The sequence below is a fragment of the Ornithorhynchus anatinus genome, chromosome 10 (genome assembly GCF_004115215.2).
Source record: "Ornithorhynchus anatinus isolate Pmale09 chromosome 10, mOrnAna1.pri.v4, whole genome shotgun sequence".
NCBI classification, from domain to species: Eukaryota; Metazoa; Chordata; class Mammalia; order Monotremata; family Ornithorhynchidae; genus Ornithorhynchus; species Ornithorhynchus anatinus.
In genome coordinates, this window is record NC_041737.1 from 46,872,382 (window position 1) to 46,895,532 (window position 23,151).

General features: G+C 47.3%; 1 protein-coding gene across 2 annotated transcripts in view; it reads left to right on the plus strand.

The window, feature by feature from the left end:
• The window catches only part of AHCYL2 (adenosylhomocysteinase like 2), a 114,524-nt gene that overhangs the window by 58,950 nt on the left and 32,423 nt on the right, over positions 1-23,151 (plus strand). Inside the window, exon 1 of one of the 2 annotated variants that reach the window (XM_007670864.4) lies at positions 17,209-17,771. The exons of the other annotated variant lie outside the window; for it this stretch is intronic. Within the exon in view, the coding sequence (XP_007669054.1) occupies positions 17,715-17,771 (57 nt within the window). The 5' untranslated portion in view covers positions 17,209-17,714. Of the gene's footprint in view, positions 1-17,208; positions 17,772-23,151 lie in introns of those variants that run through there. 2 annotated transcript variants of the gene reach the window in all.

The window sequence follows — 23,151 nt, forward strand, 5'->3', positions numbered from 1 at the left end:
GCCTTGTCTGTTCATCTGGGCTTCCTCCAGAGCTCTGATTACGGAAATGCCAATGGGAAAGTTTCCTAAACAGAACAAGAGATTCAATAAAGGCAGCTTTCCAAAATGAATTTTTCAAGGAACTTTTCAGCTGGACATTCTGTCATCTTGCAGCAGGTCATTGAGTTTTCCATCATTCGGCAGGATATCGTCTTCAGATTTGTGGACTCCCTAGGATTCTCAGTAGTCCTTTTCTTTTGGTCGCTTATTTCCTTCCTCAGTATTTTTCTCTTTCTTCATCCCCATTATTAGCTCTTTCCCCCTGGTGTCCTTTGATTTGCCCTTTGCCCGCCTTCCCCACTCCCATCATCACTCTCCTTCTGATCCCCCATCGACCCTCACGGTTGGGCCAGGTAGTCCCAAGCCTCTCCAGCATCCGTGTAACTGACACAAACAGTGAAAAGCAGCCACCTCCAACCTACTTGAGCTACCGATCCCGGGGGTCTGAAATTCTGGGTGCCCTGTTGCACAGATATGTAAATTTCCTTATGTCAATTGCTCGTCTTTGTTTTTGGCTAGAAGCACAGAAAACTCCTTTAGTCAGGTTACCCCTGGCAACAAATCAGCGTTTATTGGTGGTGCTCCTTGTGCATTATTTATGAAGACTTCAGAGTAGGGAAGCCGGAGGCCGCTGGGGGACCCAGCTGGGAAGGTTTGTCTGTGAGTTCCAAAATAGTCCAACAATTAAGAAGCAGCCTACGTTCACTTGAGCAAAAACATTAGAGAGAATCACTGGTGAGTTGCCAAGTGCAACCCCCAGATCCGCACCGATTTAGAGTTAAAATAGGTGGGATGCAATTTGGACTGCCCAAGTCATAAGAGAAACAGAGAGAAGCAAATGCTTGGGGGCAGAGGAGATGGTGAGTAGAGACGGTGGTGGTAACAGTTCTGGCTCCCAAGACTTAGAGCATAGCTGAGTGAAGGCAGAGGTGGCAGGAGACTGACCTTGCCCAGACCACTTCCTCCTCAAACGGCATCCTTCCCTATAGCCAGGGGAGACTGAGGAAGGTTCTGACTTTAGCAAGTAGAAAGGGCTTTATTGCCCTGGGATTGGGAAGGCTGAGGTATTGAGACTGAGTTGACAATTGAATTAGCCTCTGGAAAGCTGCAGGCACTTTATAGCATTCAGACAATTGGCTCTTCGTCAGGCCTATTTGTTTTTATTAATCTATTATGCGGTAAGTGTACACCACACTCAACAAGCGTGAAACAGACAAGATTTTCCTTCTTAAAGGTTTGCATTCTCAACCGGGGCCTGAGCAAAGAGAATTGGTGAGGAGAGTAGGAGCTGGGAGGACAAATGGGGAAAAGCCTGTTTAGGAGAGAATAAAAAGGAAGTGATTTAAGAGGAGGAAAGGGAGGGTGACTGTTGTACAAGACATAGAGAAAGAACCCAAGAAAGCAGGCCAAAATAAAGCAGAAGGAACCAAAGAAAGTAGGAAATGGGGGCTGAGGGAGAGGGACAAGGCCTAGAGCTTGGAGGACTTCCAAGTGTGTGTGTGTGTGTGTGTGTGAGTGAGAGAGAGAGAGAGAGAGAGAGAATAAATTGTTAGCTCTAGCTGGGGAGTGAAGTCTAGTAATTAGTCAAGATTTTTGGACTCATTTTGAGGCCCTGCTTCTGCCTTGGTAGTTATGGGAAATTGACTTTCTTCCACTACCTCCCACTACACCTCCTCGTCAAATAAGATAGGATACTGCTTGTCTTGAATCTACTGTCAGGGTGTGATTGTGTGTATGTAAGGACTTCACCTTTGTTCTCCAGAGCTTCAAAAACAATCGATGGTGCTCATTTAGAATTTCATCTCTCCCTGCTCTGTAACCCCAAGCAGTTGGGTCCAGAGGCTTCCCCAAAGCCCAGTCTCCTTCCTCCGTTCCTCTGAACTTGGTCACCCATAGTAATAGTGAGAGGAAGACTGACCAGGTGGGTTGAGACCTGGGTTGGGTGATTCTGGAGAGCTTCAATGTTCCCCTTTGGGAATAAAAATGAGTGATTCTGGAGAGCTTCAATGTTTCCTTTGGGAATAAAAATGATTGTGGGTTGTGCCCTCTACCATTTCTGTGCCACACTCTACCCACTGCAGTGGGGAAGGAGGAGAAAGAGTAGGAGAATCGGTCTTTTCATTCATTCAATCATTCAACGGCATTTATTGAGTGCTTACTGTATGCAGAGTACTGTACTAAGTGCTTGGGAGAATATAATATAACAGTAAACAGGCACATTCCCTGCCCACCATGAGCGGACAGTCTAGAGGTGGAGACAGACATTAATATAAATAATTTACAGAAAAGTACATAAATGCTGTGGGACTGGGAGGGGGTTTGAGTAAAGGGAGCAAGTCAGGGTGATGCAGAAGGGAGTGGGAGAAGAGAAAAGGAGGGCTTAGGCAGGAAAGGCCTCTTGGAGAATCCTCATTACCCTGCCTATCAGTGAGGCTTATTATTTAATCTCTAAAAGCTCTTTTGAGTTCCCAGAGGAAGGCTTTAGGTGGTAATACCTGCAGCTTCGAAGGGGGCACTCAGAATAATCCTATTTGGGGATATTTTTCATTCTTTTTTTTGTTCCTCTTATCTGTCTGAGAAGTCAGGGATTGGGGTCTTTATATGTTGTGTATCACCAGACACATGATTGTTAAATATTAATCCTGAACAATCAAGTTGCCATTGGAACAGGTTGTTCAGAACAATTTATCTTTCATTTGCTGCCTGTTGCTGTTTCTGAAGATCGTCTCCCCTTGCACTGTGGGTCGTCTTGTGGAACCACATGGAATGATCATTGGAATGATTTTTCAAACAGAGCAGCCCAAGTATTTGAAATGCTTTCTCCTCCCTCCTTGCTTCCTTCAAATGCCTACTGATGATGTCTACCAATTCTGTTGTATTGTACTCACCCAAATACTTAGTTCAGTGTTCTGCACACAGTAAGCATTCACTAAATCCTGGCGTAGTGGATAGACCATGGACCTGGGAGTCAGAAGGTCATGGGTTCTAATCCTGGCTCCTTCACTTGTCTGCTGTATGACCTTGGGCAAGTCATTTCACTGCTCTGTGCCTCACTTACCTCATTTGTAAAATGGGGATTGAGACTGTGAGCCCCATGTGGGACAGGGATTACGTTGAACTTGATTTGCTTGTATTCACCCCAGTGCTTAGTACAGTTCCTGGCACATAGTAAGCGCTTAATAAATACCATAATTTTGTAACATTTTTTCCCCAATTGCGTAGTATAGCGCTCTGCACACAGTAAGTGCTTAATAAATTTGACTGAATGAATAGATATGATTGATGGATTGATTGACCAAGGCCCCTCCCAACTTTTGCTCTGGGCTTTATTGCCTCTTTTCCCTTATCACTACCCTGAAGCCAGGACATTCCAAATATCCCTTATTTTCCCCTCCTGCCTTTCCCTCTTTGACTGCAGTCTGGTACTTGCTCTGTTAAGGCGCCTGTCTTGAATGTGATGAGAGAGGTAGAAATTAGCTATTTTTAACCATTGTACTTAGAATTTCAAGTGCTGGTGGCACTGCAGTAGCAGCAGCATGTTGGCAGATTTATGCTGCTCATCGCCATCAGAGGACCCCAGGATGCAGCCCCTGTGGCTAGAGGTTAGAAGAAACATTTTGGGTGCCCTCTAATTTTCCCACCTCAATCAATCAATCAATGATTTTTATTGAGCACTTACATTATGCAGAGCCCTGTACTAAGGTCTTGGGAGAGCGTAGTATAACAGAATTAGTGGTCTCGTTCCTTGTCCATAACTGTTCTCCGTTGCCCTAGAGTAAAAACTGTCAGTAACTGTGTGAAGACACCATCTTGATCAGAAAGGACTCTACTAAGGTAGTGATTCTGACCTAAAAGGCTAATTGCCCCGCATCTTGGAGAATATTTTATTATTAGTTATTGAGTCCTTGCTGTGTTCAGGTGAACACTGTACTGTATTCGTAGAGATACTGTAAGGAACACTGGAGTTAATCTGTTTTTCTCGCTTGTGCCAGATACTTGGGTATGCTGTATCCCTACTCCATAGCTCAGGGTTTTTATGGAGCAGAGTGAGCTATCTTTTATCTCTTATTCTGCTTCTGGTTTCTGGGATTCAGCAGCAGCAGCACCTACTAAGTCCTTACTGTACAGAGGACAGTTTGGGAACGTGGAATCAAAGGAAAAAGACATGGTCCCTGCCCTCAAGAAGCTTGCAGACTAATAGGGGAAAACATCACCACACTATCATTTCTGCTAGAACAATCAATCATTATTTGTATTTATTAGGCAAGTGCAAGTACTAGTTATCACGTATTGGTGTAATCAGGACCCAGTCCTTGTCCCACATGGACCTCACAATCTTAGAGGTAGGGAGAGCAGCAGATGTTCTAGCCTCATTTTACAAGGCCCACCAAGTTTGTTAATTTTATTTTGCCAAGCGGTTTGGCAACTGAGGGGCCCAGCCCCTGAGAAGGGAGAGTCATCCATATATGGAAAGCCTCAGAGCTGAGGTGAATTGCTTTCTCTCCTCTCAGTCCTGCAGGCCTATCTGATGCAGTCCCTAGTGTCATGGGGCTAGACTGTCGTGGGCACCAGGGGTATGGTTTGGGGCTGAGAGGGCTGGTTAGCCCACCACCCTTTCTGGAATTGACATCGATTTTGGGCCTGGGCCTTATAAAGGACCACCTGGGCTTATCAATCAATCATGGTATTTATTGAGCACTTACCAGGTGCAGAGCACTGTTCTAAGGACTTGGGAGAGCATAATTCAATTACCAGGCAGGAAGCCTGAATCGCAGGCTCAATCCTAGACCTAATATGGTTTCCTCAGAGGAAGGAGGTTGAGATTGGACTGGAACCCAATTTGTGGGGTTATTAGACAACGGGTGCTTTTCCCTTAGACATTTGCCCCAAAGCTCTATTCTTTTTGTTGGGTCTTTGTTGTGCAATGTGTCTCTCGGACAGCAACAAGGGTCTTTTCATCAGTAGAGTCTCTCATCTGGATGGGAAGCCAAAGTTGGAATGAAATTGGGAAAAACAATATCACTTGTCCATTGTTCCCAGGATGTCAGTGCGCAAAACCCTTTGCAAACCCTAATTTGTTCATCCTCAGGATATCATTGGGGTGGGAGAAAAAATCCATCATCAGTAGGTGCTCCATCAGTTAACTTGGAGGTATATCACATCTTGCTTTTTCCCAGAGGGCATCCCAGCTCTCTGTTCAGGGATATTTGGTGACAGAAGTATTCCTGAGTTGTAAAAAGAGAAATTGAGGCCCTTCTTACCCAGTGGCACCAACTCTCTTGGCTTACTGCCCACTGTGCTGTTTTGTTTCCCGGCCTTCCTGCCAAGTCTCCGCCATTGACATCTAACTACATTTTGGGGACTTCCTGTCTTTCTTCCCCTTTTCCCTCCCCCTGTGACCCACAAATAGGATTCCTTTATTTCATTACTTCCAGTTCCCAGACCTTCTCTCTCCATATAAAGCCATCAGACTTCTCTAGTCCATAAGTATTTACGTATACCCTCCCTCATTCTTCTAGTGTATATGTGCTTATTCACCTGTAAATTCCATTATTTATTCAGATTGCTCTATTTGTTAAATATGTTATGTTTGTCTCTCCCTTTAGCGTGTAAGCCCCTTCGTGGGCAGGGAGCATGTCAATTCTTTTTCATGTACTTTCCCAAGGACTTAGTAAAGTACATTGCACCTGTGGGTGTTCATACTTCCTCCACAAATGACCACAAATGTTAATCTATTCCCCAGAATAGCCTCCTATTGCCTGATCACTCATCCCGAGGTGGCATCTCTTTGGCTCTTGAGTGCTTCATGTGATTTATGACGAATTCCCAGGTGGGTCTGTCACTCCACTTGGGACTTAATCCAACGATTCTCTGCTTTCTTTCACCCTGAATGGAAAATTGGACAGCTCTTTCATCCAGCTCTGCAAACCGCCTTTCTCTTATGCCTGGGCACAGGGCATTGAAATTCTCGGGACCTGTGCTAGGTCTTGCTACTCTACCATCTTTAACATGCTATCAGTCAATCAACTGTATTTATTCAGGGCTGACAATATGCAGAGCTCTATATTAAGTGCTTGGGAGAGTGCGATATAACAGAGTTGGTAAACATGCTCCCTGCCCACAATGAGCTGGACTTGGGGGTGGTAATCAGAGAGGATATTGTTGAACAGTAATAAGTGAGGCAAGTCCTGATGCTTAAAGTGCCAGAGAGCATCCTGAGCCTAGGGCTCAGTGAGGAGACTGGAGGGTCAGTGGGTGGGTGGATGTTTGTATGTACCCACACACAAGTTGTTGTTATCATCATCATCATCATCATCCCATACATACATCAAGGCCCAAGCGCACTCCGGAGTCATCTTTCATTTTTATCTTAGCCTTCGGGCTGTCTTAAGCCAGGGAATGGTCCCTGCTGTCCCTGACAGGCCCAGAGAGCTTGGTGTCCGCTCCAGGATGTAATAGTGCCTGACATCGCTTACCTAAGTGATGACTGACATTTCGTGATGATTATGGTAGGTTTCCCTACCTTATTCCAGGAGGGGGGAAACTGGAAACCTGCAGTTTTACATCAATTAAGATCAAGCCATCTAGAATGAGCCAACTCTTCCTGACTGAACTGGAAAAATTAAGATCAATACTTCAAAGTGAATGTAAACAAGAGACCTAACCTCATACCATAGTTCAGGCTAAACATTCACATTCCTCTGTAACTCGGTAGTATCGATATAAAAGCAGTCTCTCCCTGACAATTCTTTTCGCAACCCAGGCAAGTTGCTTAGTCTCATATTTTGCTGGAAATTCCCATTTGGCAGCTGAAAGGATGTTCAGTGCAAAGTCTGGGAGAGAATTTACAGCTCTCTTGATTCTGATGGTTTAGGTAGACATCTTTCCTCCCTCTCTCCCTCTCCCAGCATCGTCCAGCTCCTTACAATCGCCTGTTTCCCATCTCCCGAGAGGCCAGGGCCTTTTGTGAATTACTGGGTACTTACTTGGGCCTTTCAGTACAGCTGCAGAGCAACCCAGTTCTCAGCACTCCCTTTTAAGAGCTGTTGGCTAAGCTCATCACTTTCTTTTTTGGAATCTCCTTGCCTTGGCCTTGTTCCACAAGCAGGCCCTCCGTCAAACCTACCTGGAGAGCTGTCTTAGAATTGGTTTCAAGACTGACTGATGGACTCCCTCCTGCCCCCCTGCCTCAGGTGCCGTCCCCCAACCTTTCTCCCAGCCTTAGCCCCTCTTTTATGTATGTAATCCCTCATAAACAGTGTCTAATTAATAATAATAATAATGATGGTATTTGTTAAGAGCTTACTATATGCCAAGCACTGTTCTAAGCATTGGGGGGATACAAGGTGATCAGGATCCCACATGGGGCTCACAGTCTTAATATCCATTTTACAGATGAGATAACTGAGGTACAGAGAAGTTAAGTGACTTGCCCAAAGTCACACAGCTGACAAGTGGCAGAGTCAGCATTAGAACCCACAACCTCTGACTCCCAAGCCCGTGCTCGTTCCACTAAGCCACACTGCTTCCTATTGGTATGGTATGCATCCCATTCCTGACCTCCTTCCCCCATACTCTAGCAAACCTCTACCTGCACACAGTCCTAAGCTTTCTTCAGCCCCGGCAGTGTGACTGCAATCTCTTAAACTGTACATCTCCAGGGCGATCCATCCTCACGTTCAAGATTTCTTACCGGCAAGTGTGAAGGACTAGAGAAGGGTGGTGGGTGCTCCTGACCTATAGGAAACCAGGAAGCATAGCCATTCGTGGGCGAGAAATTTGGGGCCCGTCACTAACACCAGACTGTGGCATTTCAGAAGAGACAGACTGGAAATAAGCCCAGGCCAAGTCAAAAGTAGTTTGGGGTCCCTTTCAGGAGGCACTGTTACAGACATGCTTTGGCCCTGCAGGCTGCTGGGAATCGTAGTCCCAGCAGCCCAGGGAGCAAATGCCCGAAGGTGGCAGAACTATTTCCTCAGTACTGCAACTCCCTCCCGGAAGTTCTCCTAGATCCCTTTTGGTTTTTTGCTGGGTTTTCTTTGATCTGGTGAATCCTTCACCATCTTGGACCTGCAGGTCTGTGTCAGATCTGAACTGTATCATCATTCTAATCAGGAAACTTGTTCTATGTGGTCATTGGGCTTGGGAGTCGGTGGTCATGGGTTCTAATCACGACTCCATCACCTGTCAGCTGTGTGACCTTGGGCAAGTCACTTAACTTCTCTGTGCCTCAGTTACCTCATCTGTAAAATGAGGGTTAAGACTGTGAGCCCCACGAGGGACAAACTGATCACCTTGCATCCCCCCCAGCACTTAGAACAGTGCTTTGCACATAGTAAGCGCTTCTTAACAAATACCATCATTATTTTACTTGTCTATATTCCCTTTCTTGATTTTTTGTTTTGGCTCTATGGAATGTTCCCAGGAAGAGCTGAATGTTGTTGGGCTAGGCCAGCTGTATGAAATAATAATAATAATGTTGGGTATTTGTTAACCTCTTACTATGTGCAGAGCACTGTTCTAAGCGCTGGGGTAGATACAGGGTAATCTAATTAATTCCTGACAGATGAGTGAACTGAGGCCCAGAGAAGTGAGCCCGTGCTCTTTCCACTGAGCTACGCTGCTTCAATGGGAATGAATGTCTACTGTGAGTACTACTTCATTACTATCCCCTCCGGGCAGTGTCTCCAGAGCCATTAATGAGTAGTGAGGTGGTTCCAAACTTCTCAGAACTGTAGAAGTGTTTGGCTTCCCAACAGTGTGTGGGATGATTAGATCAAGGGGAAAAATAAAGTTGAGTTGCCAATCCTTATCTCAAGAAGAACTGTCCGTATCAATGTAGGGCTGGACTGAAAAATGTTTCCCCAAGCGATGTGTATGGGTATATTCTCTAATTCTCTCCGCTCTGTGTTTCGTTGCTTTTTCCCCACGGTATCTGCTCTGATCCTGCCCTCTGATTTCTACAACGTCAGGCTTTAACGATCTCTGTGACTGAGGATATACAGGATTGACAAAGAGTTCTAATTTGGTTGTCTGGCAAAAGTTTAAAACCTTAGTTTCCGCAGTTTGCTAATCTGTTCATCCCGAGTCCCCTTCTCAGCTCGTCTGATTGAAGCTCCTTTGCCCTAGGGGCCCAAGTCTCTTCCCTTGACCAGACCTCATGGATACTGCTGAATCCCAAGCTCTGGTGGGCTTGTACTCCTGGGGAGCAGGAGCAGAGTTCGGGCAGCGAGAGTGGAATGGGGCTCACCTTCACAGCTTTTCCTACAACTGTGAAGCAGCATGACTCAGTGGAAAGAGCCCGGGCTTGGGAGTCAGTGGTCATGGGTTCGAATCCCGGCTCTGCCACTTGTCAGCTGTGTGACAAGTCACTTCACTTCTCTGGGCCTCAGTTACCTCATCTATAAAGTGGGGATTAAGACTGTGAGCCTCACGTGGGACAGCCTGATTAACCTGTATCTACCCCAGTGCTTAGAACAGTGCTCTGCACATAGTAAGCGCTTAACAAATACCAACATTATTATTATTACAGAGATGCGAGCTCCCTGCCTGGAGCGCCCAAGAATGGCCTGCCCCTTTCCCCAGGAGCACAGCCCTGGCCTTTCAGCTCTTTCAAAGAGCCTCTTTGTAGCATAAGGTACAGGGTAAGGAAACAGGGTTGTCACTGAGTGTCACTAAGCCTCTTTGTAACCTCTTTGTAGGTCAGGCCCCATCCCAGGCCTTGCAGTTCACTGGTCAGCCCTCCTGCCAGCAGCACCAGTGTTCTAGGGAGACACCCCCCACCAGCTCCGGACAGCACAAGGGGCAGCGGGAAGTTGTTTGCACAGTCACAGGTGCCTTTTTTTAGGGGCAGTGCCAAGCACGCTAATGCAGGCACACCGGCCTCGCGGGACGAAAGGAAGGAAGGGGTGGGGAAGTGCTGAATGGAGACAATTGTCTCGTTCTCCTGGTAACCCCAAAGGCCTATTTGACTTACCCCCATAAGGTACCTTGGGCCCACGGTAGTTAGCACCTCGTCAAGAGTGTTAATTTGATTTCCTGTCAGTCAAGCAGAAACGGAGGTAGCCGTCCGTGGCCAGCAATTGTGCCGATTGCAGCTTTGGGGTTGGCAGTGCCCTATTATTTAAGTCAGAGTTTCCCAGAAGGGCCCACTTCATTTTTTTTTTCTTGCAGACACCAGATTGAACCAGAACTAAGGGAGTTATTGGGTGCCTTTGCTTGGATTCCAATGCCCTCTAGTGTCCTTTTGTAGCAAACACAGCCCGTTTGGCAGTGTCTTAAGCAACATTACACCCCCTGCCCCAAATCCCATCCCACCAATTTACCAGGCTTTTCTCCACAAAGTTTTTTTTCCTCCTGAGAATTTTCCAATAATCGCCAAAGAGGGCCATGGTTCTCTAAGTGACGGAGGCCGGGGACGGTTTGGGTGTTCCCAGCCGTGCAGCCGACTTTTGTCTCTGGCAGTGAGGCAGGCATCTCTGCCAGGCCCCTCGGCTGAATTTTTCTCGACTGCTCAGACGTTAGAGCCAGTTTTCTCCTCCCTTCCCTAGAGTTGTGGTGGTGCTCTTCAACACTCGTGCCAGCTGAGCCTGTGTGGGCTTGTGCCCCTGGGGGGCAGGAGCAGAGGAGGGGATTGGAGAGGGACTCACCTTCTCACCTCTGAACAGGTTTAACAAGTAAACGGTGACCTTTCAGCACCTCCCTCTGCAACCCCGAATGTCCCTCAGGGATGGCAGTGCTGGTCACTTACACTGGAACCCAAAGTCCCATAGGCTAGACTCTATTGGAATCAGCTAGTCTTTCTGATCTCCTGCTGAAGAGGGTCACTTAGAACCCATGGCCTTCCTGGGCGGCTCTGGGGTCGACAGGTTGGTGTGACTGAAAGCTGGGACTTCCTTCAGATCCCAACTGGAATGGATCTCTCCCTTTAACTCCTGGCTCCTTCTGGCTCTTATCTCCGGGTGGTTATTCAGTCTTATTTTTGGAGTGTTTACTGTGTAGATAACTGTCCTGAGCTCTTGGGAGAGTACAGTACAACAGAGTTGGTAGAGTCGCGTCACCTCGACTTGCTCCCTTTGCTCTCCCCCAACACACACCACAGCACTTATGTATATATATATGTGTATATATTTATAATTCTATTAATTTATACTGATGCCTGTTTACTTGTTTTGATGTCTGTCTCCAACCCTCTAGACTGTAAGCCCGTTGTAGGCAGGGATTTTTGTCTGTCTTTATTGCTGAATTGTACATTCTAAGCACTTAGTACGGTGCTCTGCACACAGTAAGCGCTCAATAAATGCGATCGAATGAATGAATTTTGAGGAAGCAGAAGGTGGCCAGGTTGGTCACCTGGCAATGAAAAAGGCAGTCTCAAAGAGCCCCCCACGAAAGACTGTGCCCCTCGCCTCCCCATCCCTGTACATTTGCTCTGTGTGTGGCATTTATTGAGTCAGACCTGCTTACTTAGCTTCTAGAGGCAAGTCTTAACTCCTGTGAACACTGCAGCGTCAACATTGCTGCAGGGAGGGTGAGCTCAGTGGGACCTCCCACATCACTGCCAGAACCCGCCCACACACTCACTGCCGCACTCCTACCCTGGGCCGGTGCGGGCGGGGTGCCGGGGGTGGGGATGTTGGAGGTGGAGCTAAACTGACTTTGAGTTATCTTAGAAGTGTTGATTCTTGCCATTCTTGGCCCCCGGCCTTCTCTTGACTTGTAAATCACAGCTAATTTGCTCTTCAACTGCAAGAGCCCTTTAATGCAAGCAAGTTTTGGGTGGGGTGTGGAGAGAGAAGGGGAATGTGTCCTTGGAGCTGGGGTGTCCAGCCACAACTCTTGGGAGGCCATCCAGTGCTGTGCAACTTGGAATGGGGAGCTAGAGAAGACTGCAGTTCTGGCTCCATCCCCACCGTGTGCTGCTTTCTATACCCAGCTATTTCCTAAGCCTGGAGTAGTTTTAGATAGAAGCAGAATAACCACAGGGATCCTGCTGCAATGAAGCTTCAGTTATTTAGTGGCAGTCATAGTAATTAAGCGATTGGTTTATGCAAAGCATCGTACCGAATGTTGGTAAATAATACACAGGTGGAAAATAGACATGGTCCCTGGCTCTCAAGGGGCTCTCAATCTAAAAATATAAAGAGGAGAGGCAAGACTGGAGATAAATAAGGAGTGATGAAACTGTAAAACACTAAAAGCCCTATAAAACACTGGTGGGCACAGATAATGTGAGGAGTAGTGGCCTTCGGTGGTGTGGAGGGGAGTTGGGCAATTATCGGTGGACGCGCTTGGCTGTGGTAGAGTATTTGCCCCGCTGCACTTCAGCTTAAAGCTTTTCCAGCCCAACTTCTGTTTCTCCCCAAGATGAGCCCTTGGGTCCCCACCCCCACCCCCCTTAGGTCCACTTATGTGTGTGGGAGGAGTCCTTGATCACCCTACAACTCATGACAACGCAGGGCATGGAAAGTGGGGAGGAAGATAGAGGACAAGTCCATTTTTTGGCAATCGGGTGCGTTTTTAAAAATGACCTTTTATATTTGAGAGTAAGACAGCCTATTTAAAAACAGCCTCATTGGCCTCTGCTTTGAAAAATCTAGTCAGGTAAAATTACTGAGCTTCAGGGATCTTATGGGATGTGGGTATGACCCTAAAAATCCTAGCTGGAAAGTTCAACAGCCCAGTAGTCTAAAAAGGAAAGAGTGTTAAATTAGGGAAGATGGAGAATCCCCCATAACCCACACAGGAAGCGGGTCCCTCAAAAAAAAATAATAATTGTGATACTTAAGCGCTTACTATGTGCCAGGCACCGTACTAAGTGCTGGGGTGGATACAAGCGAATTGGTTTTGGACAGTCCCTGTCCTACATGGGTCTCATAGTCTTAATCTCCATTTTACAGGTGAAGTGACTGAGCCCAAGAAGTTGTGACTTACCCAAGGCCACACGACTGACAAATAGCAGAACCGGAATTAGACCCAGGTCCTTCTGACCTCCAAACCCATGGTCTATCCACTGGGCCAAGGTGCTTCTCCATAGTAATAATAATAATTACGGTTTTTGTTAAGTGTTTTCACTGTGCCAAGCACTGCACTAAGCACTGGGGTAGATACAGGGTAACCAGGTTGGACACAGTCTTGGGAAAGCCATACTTAGAAGGGACTCCAGGCCTTCCTGGTGCCAGAGTGCAGGCGCATTTAATCTGTCAGTTCTTGAATGAATGAATGAATGAATGAATGAATGCCCAGAGATAGATATCTTTAGCCTTCATTAAGGGAGATTCATGTCCTCCTTAAGCAAGCATGATGGGCAGTAGCTTTCCCCTCCAAGTCAGGCATCCTCAGCCCACAGTCTGCATCCCAGAGACTGGTTAGCCATTCTTCCACATGGTACTACAATGATGTCTGTTCCTTCCATTCATTCAATAGCGTTTATTGAGCGCTTACTGTGGAGAGAGCACTGTACTAAGCACTTGGGAGAACACAATATTCATTAATTCAATCGTATTCATTGAGCACTAGTCAGCAGACGCAAATTACTAAATATACATTATTAGGTTTTGACTTTATGAGGATTGGCTCCTGGCCATTGTTTTTGGAGGCTCTTTCCTTAATCAGTAGCATCTCTGGAGCCACTACTGTGTGTAGAGTGCTGCTTTTGTTGCTCAAGGACTCTTAGGTTTTGTGTACTTACATTTATTTGCACTTATTTATTTGTTTATCAATCCTTCCAAAACCTTCCCATCAGCAGCTTAGTATTATTTGTTTCTTCTCCAGCTCTTTGAGAATACCTTGTATCTGACAGCATCTCCCCATTAAATTGTAAACTCCCTGAGAGCAGGAGGCATTTGCTGTTACTCAGTTGTACTCCCCCAAGGGCTTAGTTTACTGCGCAGCTACCAGTGGTCAGTCAGTAAAAAATATTGATTGATTGGTTAATGAAGCAGTAATACATCTTCTAGCTCCCAGTCCCAGCCACCAAAGCCCTGTTGTCCGAGCCAAGAAGCCGTCACCCAGACAGAGTTGCCAAATGGGAGGCAGAGTGTGGAGCCCCAGCCAAATTGGCTCTGTTTTCCCCCCTGGCACCTTTGACATGTTTCACCCACATTGTGATGGTATCAATGTCCACAACAGCCACCGTAAATTCTCCTCAGGCATTTGTGACTGCCAATGGGTTTTTGGCTCCCTGCAGAGAGGAAATGTCACTAGTTTAGTTTTGCATGAGTTCTGCCTGGCAGCTATCTTGCAAAACTTCTTCCACTACTTACTCCCTTTCCGTCTCTCAGATCTCAGCATGAACTCAGAGGAAAAGAAGAATTTTGGGGTCGCTGGGAATGTTTGCACCAGCACTTTGGGGCAGATAAAGAAGGTTATTAAGGGGAATGTCTTTCACCCGCTAATTTGTAAAGGTAAATGTAAAATAGGAATTGCCTCTTTCAAGAGCCCTTTTTGATTCCCACTCCCTGCCACCCCCGGACCATAATTCGACTCATCTTTTCACCTACCTTTCTCATGCCTGTAATGTATTTGCTCATGGAGTTCATTTTGGGCTTTGACCTTTCTGATTTCACTGAGTAATCTTTAATCTCCCCAAGTCGTACCCCCATATCTAATATACCCTATTACTCTCCCATCAGTAATTTGTCTGTCTCTCATCCCTCCACCCCCCTACTGCAAACTCAGTGAGAGTTGAGATCATTTCTTCTAATTGTCTTATGCTACCCCAAACGCTCAGTATAATGTTCTGCCTGTAGCACTAATAAATGCTACTGATGATCTTAATGATGAGTTCCTTCGGCAAGCCCTCGGGGGGCTGCAGACATCAGATTTGCAGCTTGTTTTTTGGTTTGCAGCTTCTGAGAGACATTTGTTGAAACAGCAGGTGTCATTGTGACAGTCTCAGGTAGGACTCAAGAGCCTCTTTCTATGTCAGGGTGCTCCTTGATTCTTAATAATGGTATTTGTTAAGCACTTACTCTGTACCAAACACTGTACTAAGCACAGGGTTAGAGAAAATGAGCAATGTGGCCTAATGGAAAAAGCCTGGGTTTTAATCCTGACTCCATCACATATCCACAGTGTGTCCTTGGGCAAGTCACTTAACTTCACGGTACCTAAGTTCCCTCATCTGTGAAATGTATATTCAATACCTGTTCTTCCTCCTAATTAGACCATGAGTCCCTGTGGGACTTGATTACCTTGTATCTACCCCAGCGCTTAGTACAGTGCTTGGCACATAGTAATCACTTAACTAATACCACTGACTGTGTCAGATCAAACACTGTCCCTGTCCCACTCAAGGCTCACACTCTGAGGAAGGGAGAGCAGGTATCAAATCCCCATTTTACAGATGAGATACCTGAGACACAGAGAAGTTAATTGATGATGATGGTATTAAGTGCTTACTATTTGCCAAGCACTGTTCTAAAGTGACTTGCCCAAGGTCACCTGGCAGGCAAGTGGCAGAGCCGGCATTCGAACCCTCGTCCTCTGACTCCCAGGCATGTGTTCTTTCCGCTAGGTCACACTGCTTCACCTCAGAGGCAAGCAGGGAAAAGTAGAAACAAAGTGTATGATGGAGAGCAGATTTCCCCTCTTCCACCCACCCACCACCTTCCCAATCTGCAAATCTTCGTAGTCATTGTGACCATGTTGCCTACCAGATCTAGGCCACTGTCGCCCCAGCCCACAGTGGCTGTGCTTTATATTGCTACAAAGTTCTCGGTCTCCCTCAGTTTAAGAGAGCTTTCTCACTTGGGCTCCTGTTCTCAGGGCTTCTGTTGTGATGCGCAATTAGGGTCTAGTCAGCTAATGGTTCAAGTCCCCAGATCCGGTCCTGGCTGAAGAGGCTCTATGGTGTTGCTTTTACCTAGGGAACAGTGTTTGACTCTGAGTGACATAGCTTTGGAAGTGCTGCTTTCCGCCTCAGTTTGGTTTGTAAATGTCATTCGGTGGTATTGCTGTGGTTTTGAAATTTTAGTGAAAGTCGGTTTTCCCCTGTCCAGTTCACACATTCCTTTATTGAAGTCCCAGTCCCTGGGAGTCGGAGAGGTACCCAAAGAGTTCCACACAGGAAAAGAAAATAAATGTTGTGTGAATTAGAGCCCTTCTTGGACTCAGCCAGCCTGGTGGTTCTAGGCCTGGGGATGAGGTAGGCTGGACCAAAGGAAAACCAGACTGGGATTGGTTTGGGATGCCTTTCTGATGTTTATAAACCCTCTTGTTAAGAGTTATTTGAGGCAGGGGTACAGAGAGTGAGAGAGGATGAATCCTGACCAGGCGCCTGAGGCACTGATATATATATAAATATATATATGTATATATTTAAGCACTTACTATGTGCCAATCACTGTACAGAGCACTGGGGTAGATACAAGCTATTCAGGTTGGACACAGTCCATGTCCCACATGGGGCTCACAGCCTTAATCCCCATTCTACAGATGAGGTTACTGAGGTACAGAAAAGTGAACTGACTTGCCCAAGGTCACACAACAGACAAGCAGCAGAGCGGCGATTAGGACCCAGGTCCTCCTGACTCCCAAGCCTGCGCTCTACCCACTAGGCCATGCTGCTTTCCATTGACCTTATTTACGTCAGCCCCTTAGGATGAAACCTCTTGGTTGGGGAGTGGGCCCCACTGGGGAATTCAGGTCCCAAACGGTATTGCCGTGCTGCCCTGCCCGAGTGCCGACGCTCTCGGAAACGTGGTGATGCCAGTGTTGGATGATGGGTGCAGTCATTCGGAGGCAGCACCGGCTAGATCAGGACTCCCCACTGAGCCCTGTGCTTCTTTGTCAACACTCACCAGACTCCTGTCTGGCCGCCCAGCATTCAGAGGCCTCTCACCGCCCTGAGAAGCTTGTGCGTCAGTGCCAGGAGGCCTGTGTGCCATCCCGGATCGGCAAGGAGCCAGCAGAGGGAGACAAGGCCCCGGGATTTTCTCCCTCTCCCTGGAAAGCTTATTGGATCTCCTGATTTTTCTTGCAGCAAAGCTTCCCTGGCTGCCGCCCAAAACCCTGCAATCAGAAGTTAACTTCCGCGATGCCAGAGTTTGGTTCCAAGCCCCTAGCGCGAGCAGATGGGGGCACCGCTGTCTTCCGTGGGGCCGTTGACGCTCCAGCTCCCGTCTGCCATTCCCAGCCAAACCGAGCCGCCCTTGAGAAATGGGAGCGCCTCCTTGACCTTGCTCCTTATTGATCTTGGTATCAGCACTTCCAGTGACGTGTCCCCGAGGGGGCGGGGGTGAAGCGACAAGTACCACACACAGAGAAAAGGAGGCAGTCGCCTGGCAATTTTGCATTGTGTTGCAGCAGAAAAGCAGCACGGGAGGAGCTGGGGAGAGTGGCTGGGTGGCCGTGGCCCTGCTAAAAGACAGAGCCCGGGCTGGGAAAATCTTGCATCCGGTCCCAGATTGGAAGCAGAAGCAGGAGGCATTGACACAATCCGTTTCAGGGAAGTCCCTCTGGTTGCGGCTCCTTGACCTCCGAGGCTGATTTGAATAGGAGGAGGCCTTTGTCTCAAGGGGGTGCAGGCTGACCCTAACTGTAGCAGCTTGAATAACAAAGGTGTCGAGCCGCTCTTGGGGCCGGGCCGAGCATACCTTACTCCCAGCACGGGCATAGTCAAGTCCGCTTCCCTCTCTGCACCCGGATACTCTTAAACTGCCCCAGCCTGCACCATGGAGAAGTGGAACGGTGACGCAGGCACCTCTGCTTTCCACATGCCTGAATGGATGGTGAGTTCATTGATTGCTTTTCTTTTCTCTCTGCTCCATCAGGTACTAGTTATGAGAACGGTCCCTGCCTGGCAGGGGTGAGCCCCCCCACCCCGCACTTCCTCCCTCCCCGCACTCTCCCCCCCCCCCCAACCAAGTCCCTTCCAGGATTAGTAGCATGGGAAGCCTTTTCCAACTTCAATCCAGAGAGCTGGAGTTGGGGGGTCTTGCTGCCCAACTGAGGTGGTTTTCTTTTCAAAAGTGGGGCAAGGTGTTGCATCAGGTCTGGGAGTCAGGGCCCCTCACCCCCTGGCTTACTGGCTGACCATGGGCAAATCATTTAGCCTGAGTAGGCCTCAGGCCCTTTCAGTCAATCAGTGGTATTTATTCAGCTCTTAGTGTGCATAGAGGTGTGTATTAAGTGCTCGGAGTATAGCAGAATTGGTAGGCATGATCCCTGCCTTCATGGAGTTTATAATCTAGTGAGGATGTATATACCTGCCCTTGCTAACACCCCAAGACTGTTGGGAAGACAAAAATCAGATCAATAATGTGAAAGCTTGAAGGCATATTTTTTTTTCTGCTGGCCTGTGCAACTGAGTCTGTTTATTTTTCTCATCCAAGATGGGGTTGAAGGATCCCGTTGGGTTGGGGAGAAGGCCAAACCACAAGTCTTATAAATAGTACTTTTATTTTCTAAAGAACTTGAAGGGGTTAACTCAGTCTTGCAAAATGTTCCCTTCGAAATGCATTGGCCCACCAAATGTTTTACAAGCAGAAAAGATTTTCCTCTGTTTTCCAGGGTCAGAGCCGGGAGATATTTGGCAAGGTACATTAAATGGCCTAAACAATCTAGTCTAGGGACCAATTCTGGATCTCTTGCAGGGTCCCAGGCCCTGCCGGTCTCAAAATAGAATCTTCAGGAGGGATGAGATTGAAAGTGAAGGCCCAGCTAGCACCTTTCCTCAATCTTGTCCCTCTGCTTTTATTTGCTCACTTAGCAAGAGTGTCCCGTTCTTTCTAATGCTGTCTTCTGCCCAGAATCCTTCTGGGGAATCTTGTCCTGGGCTTTGAAACATTTGAAGGAGAGCAATGCAGTCTAAGTCTAAATCAGCGTGGCTCAGTGGAAAGAGCACGGGCTTTGGAGTCAGAGGTCATGGGTTCGAATCCCAGCTCTGCCACTTGTCGGCTGTGTGACTGTGGTCAAGTCACTTAACTTCTCTGTGCCTCAGTTACCTCATCTGTAAAATGGGATTAAGACTGTGAGCCCCACGTGGGACAACCTGATTCCCTTGTGTCTACCCCAGCGCTTAGAACGGTGCTCTGCACATAGTAAGCGCTTAACAAATACCAACATTATTATTATTATTATTATTAAATCAAGTGGCTATTCTGGAACGGTGAAAATCCTCACAATAGGTAGAGCAATAACAGGTCCCATCTACTTCCTGCAGGAGATTACAGTGGACTCCTAGGCCTCCATTACCATGGAAGCTTGGGATCAATAAAAATTTCCCAAGAACTACAATTGCTGAAAGGGACAGATCTCACTGTTCCACCTCCAGCAATCTCTTTAAAGATAAGCCTTTGCAGGACTTTAACCTCATTTACTGGGCCTTATGTGCCGCTATCAGGAAACTGCCCTTTGGAGATTTTTTGGAGGCTTTTGTTCAGGGGCAAGATTAAGTTTTGGGGACTCCTATTCTGGAGAAGTGACCTTTAAAGGGTTTCTGGGCATTCCCCTGGGGGGATAGAGGACCCAACCCTTCCAGGATCTGGGGGAGTAGAGGTACCAAAGTAGTTGTGGAGGGGAATCGAAAGGAGACTGTACAGCATTCGACTGCATTCGAATGCTGTAGGGTACAACATTACCCTATTTATTTTGTTAATGAATTGTACTTCGCCTTGATTCTATTTAGTTTCCATTGTTTTTACGAGATGTTCTTCCCCTTGACTCTATTGCCATTGTTCTTGTCTGTCTCCCCCGATTAGACTGTAAGCCCGTCAAAGGGCAGGGACTGTCTCTATCTGTTACCGACTTGTTCATTCCAAGCGCTTAGTACAGTGCTCTGCACATAGTAAGTGCTCAATAAATACTATTGAATGAATGAATGACTATATTGTGTGATGAAGGTACTCAAATATTTTTTATCTTAGCAGGTGCTTTCTTCAAACTTAAATAAGACAGTGAATGCTTTTCCCCTGCCCTCTTTTAAGAAGACGCAGGTGGGATGGGTGACCCAGACACACATTCTTCAGCCAGGGGGAGAGAAAGGAACCACCTCAAGCTGTACAAGATCCCTTCTCTTCCCTTTCTCCCTCTATCTCCCAACCCCTCTATTCTCCAGCCCAAAACCTTTACCTCCACATTTGACTTCCCCTTGAAGTTCAGGTTGTTGCTTTGGGAGAAGGGTAATCTACTTTACTGAATTCGACAACAATAGAGAAGGCAGGGGAGGGGTTTGGCATTTACCACCCAATGGTCCCACCTTTGTTGATCCTGGAGAATCTCCACCGAGAAACTTGCGCATAACACAAGACACAAGAGACCTACACAAGATACAAGAGTCCTGCATAAAGCACCCCTGAGCCAGCCTGAGGAATCTGAGTTAACTTTATAGTACACAGAGTAGCATTACTTCCCACCCAGCTCCTCTCTTCTGAGGTTACACACCCAGGGCTTCAGGCTGTAATTGGTAAGGGCAGAATTCTTGAGGCTTTTCAGATGCCCGCTTTAGTGAAAGTTTGGTTTTCCCTGCCCTGTTCACACAGTCCTATATTGGAGGCATTGAAGTCACAGAGTTCCCCTCAGGGTTCCAAAACTAGAGAGGAAAATGTGGAGCAGGAATTACTTCGAAGCAGCGTGGCTCAGTGGAAAGAGCACGGGCTTGGGAGTCAGAGGTCATGAGTTCGAATCCCAGCTCTGCCACTTGTCAGCTGTGTGACTGTGGGCAAGTCACTTAACTTCTCTGTGCCTCAGTTACCTCATCTGTAAAATGGGGATTAACTGTGAGCCTTATGTGGGACAACCTGATTACCCTGTATCTACCCCAGCGCTTAAAACAGTGCTTGGCACATAGTAAGCGCTTAACAAATACCAGCATTATTATTATTATTACTGGGCTCAGCCAGGCTGTGGGTTCTTGGCCTGAGGGTGAGGCCTGACTGGGATTGGGCTGGGCTCGGTTCTAGAGGCCTTTCTGGGGTTGGAGGGAGGAGGGAGAGAATGAAATCTGACCAGGTAGCTGGGGCATTGATGTTTTCACACCTGCTCAGTGGTCCTCTAGGTCCACTCCCTGGAGCCACTATACAGGTGGAGAACCACTACCCAAATGCAATAGTGTCACACCTCCCAACCTCTCATTCATTCATTCAATCAGTCATATTTATTGAGCCCTTACTGTGTGCTGAGCACTGTACTGTGTGCTTGGGAGAGTACAGTACAACAATAAATGGACAGTCTCCCTGCCCACAATGAGCTCACAGTCTAAGTGCTGTGCATAAGTGCTGTGGGGCTGGGAGGGGCTGCTCTTCCGCTGGATAGGATTTAATTTTCAAGCTTCCCCCGAGGAAACCTTGGTTCCACCGAACAACTCTGCTTGTGCTGGGCAGAGACCAGGCCACAAAGTCCAGCTCAGAAGGTGTCGGCCTCTTTTTGTGGCCTCTACAGGGTTCTAGTAGAACTGCCATCCATAATCCTCCCATCCCTTGTGCTAGGGCCAAAGCCCAGAAAGAGCATCCCTCTATTAGCAGACAAGAGCACAGTGGCACCTGCAAAACACTTAACCACTCTGCCCTGGTGCTCCGAGGCCCTAGATAACAGCCACCTGTACTCACGTCTCCAGTTCCCTGGGAGAAAATAAGCCGGGAGGGTGGAAAGCAGAGCACGGTCGTTAAGAAGGTTGGCACCGCAAGCTGGCAACCCACACTTAGTTAAGTCTGGGTCAGTCAGTGGAGGACTTCTTTTAGCAGGCTGCCTTTGAGCCAGACTCATAGGGGAGGGTTTTCTTAGCCTCGTCCAGGAAGCGCTGCTGGTGAGGGCTTGGGGAACGTAAGCTGAGAACGTAAGCTGACAATCTCCTTTGGTGGGTGCACTCTTCTCCCCCCAGCAACCCTGGTTCCTCCCAGGAAGTGAAACACCTCCTCTTATGTAGAAGGGGCTCAGCACCAAACTTCCTTGAACTTCTGCATTTAAATATTGCCTCCTCCCACCCCAGCCCTCCCTAGCATCCAGTACTTTTCCATGGGAAACTTGCTTAAACTCTCTCTGGAGTCACCAGCCAGCTCCCCATTATTGCCCAGAAGGGAGAAATAATCCCTTCTGGAGGTGGAAAGTTTGTTCAAACCGATGACTTTGGAGAGAGGAGAAGGTGGGGTGCCTGTGGGGCTATTTGAACCTTACCCTTTCTGGATCAAGTCAGAAACCTTTACTACTGAAAAATGGTGACAGGGCCAGAGCCCACTTTAATTTTACAGACTTCTGATCAACCATAGTGCCCATTCCAGGAAGCTTTATTTGATCTGTTCACTAAGCATGCTCTGGAGAGTGAATCAGTGCAGGGTCAGGGGGATTGTCGGGAGAGGCAATGATCCATTTTATCCCCCAGCACAGCCTTGTAATGATAGTCCTCACCTTGAGTTTCCAAGATGCCTTTCTTCTGAAGGGCAAAAGTACCTCTTGCATTCTACCGGTTTTCTCGTTTAGCCCCTGTAAATGATCCCATCGTCAAACTGCAAAAGTCCTCTTGACTTGAGATGTTTTGTTCAATTTTCATACAAAACTTCCCAAGACCGCCCTTTCCCAATTGCTGACTTACATGGTACATTGCTCATGTGAGATGTAGGAGTTGGGTGATGGCCAGAGGTCATTTGACAGTAGGTGAGGCAGTACAACTCGCTCTACCTGGAGCAGCACCCTTTGCCAGGAAACTCGCCGAATTATAATTACCCACATTTATAATTGAGTGCTTAGAGTGGACGAAGTACTTTATTAAACACTTGTCGCCTTTGAATTTGACTGTAAGCTCCTTGTGGGCAGAGAATGTGTCTGTAATATTGTACTCTCCCCAGTGCTCGGTACAGTGCTTAGTTCAATGTCAATCATATTTACTGAGTGCTGAGTGTATGCAGACCACTGTACCGAGCACTTGGGAGAGTAAAACAGTATAACAGACACATTCCCTTTCCACAGTGAGCTTACACTCTAGGGGGAGAGACAGACAGTAATATAAATACATTATGAATATGTACATAAGAGCTGGGGCAGGGGAGTGTGTATAGTACTGTAAGAACTCGAAAAATGTCAATTGATTGATTTGCTAAGGAAAGTGGTCATCTTTGAGATTTCGTCCTGCTGACTAGTGAAATCATTCTTGTTGCTCCATAGAGGCAGCAGAGGTGA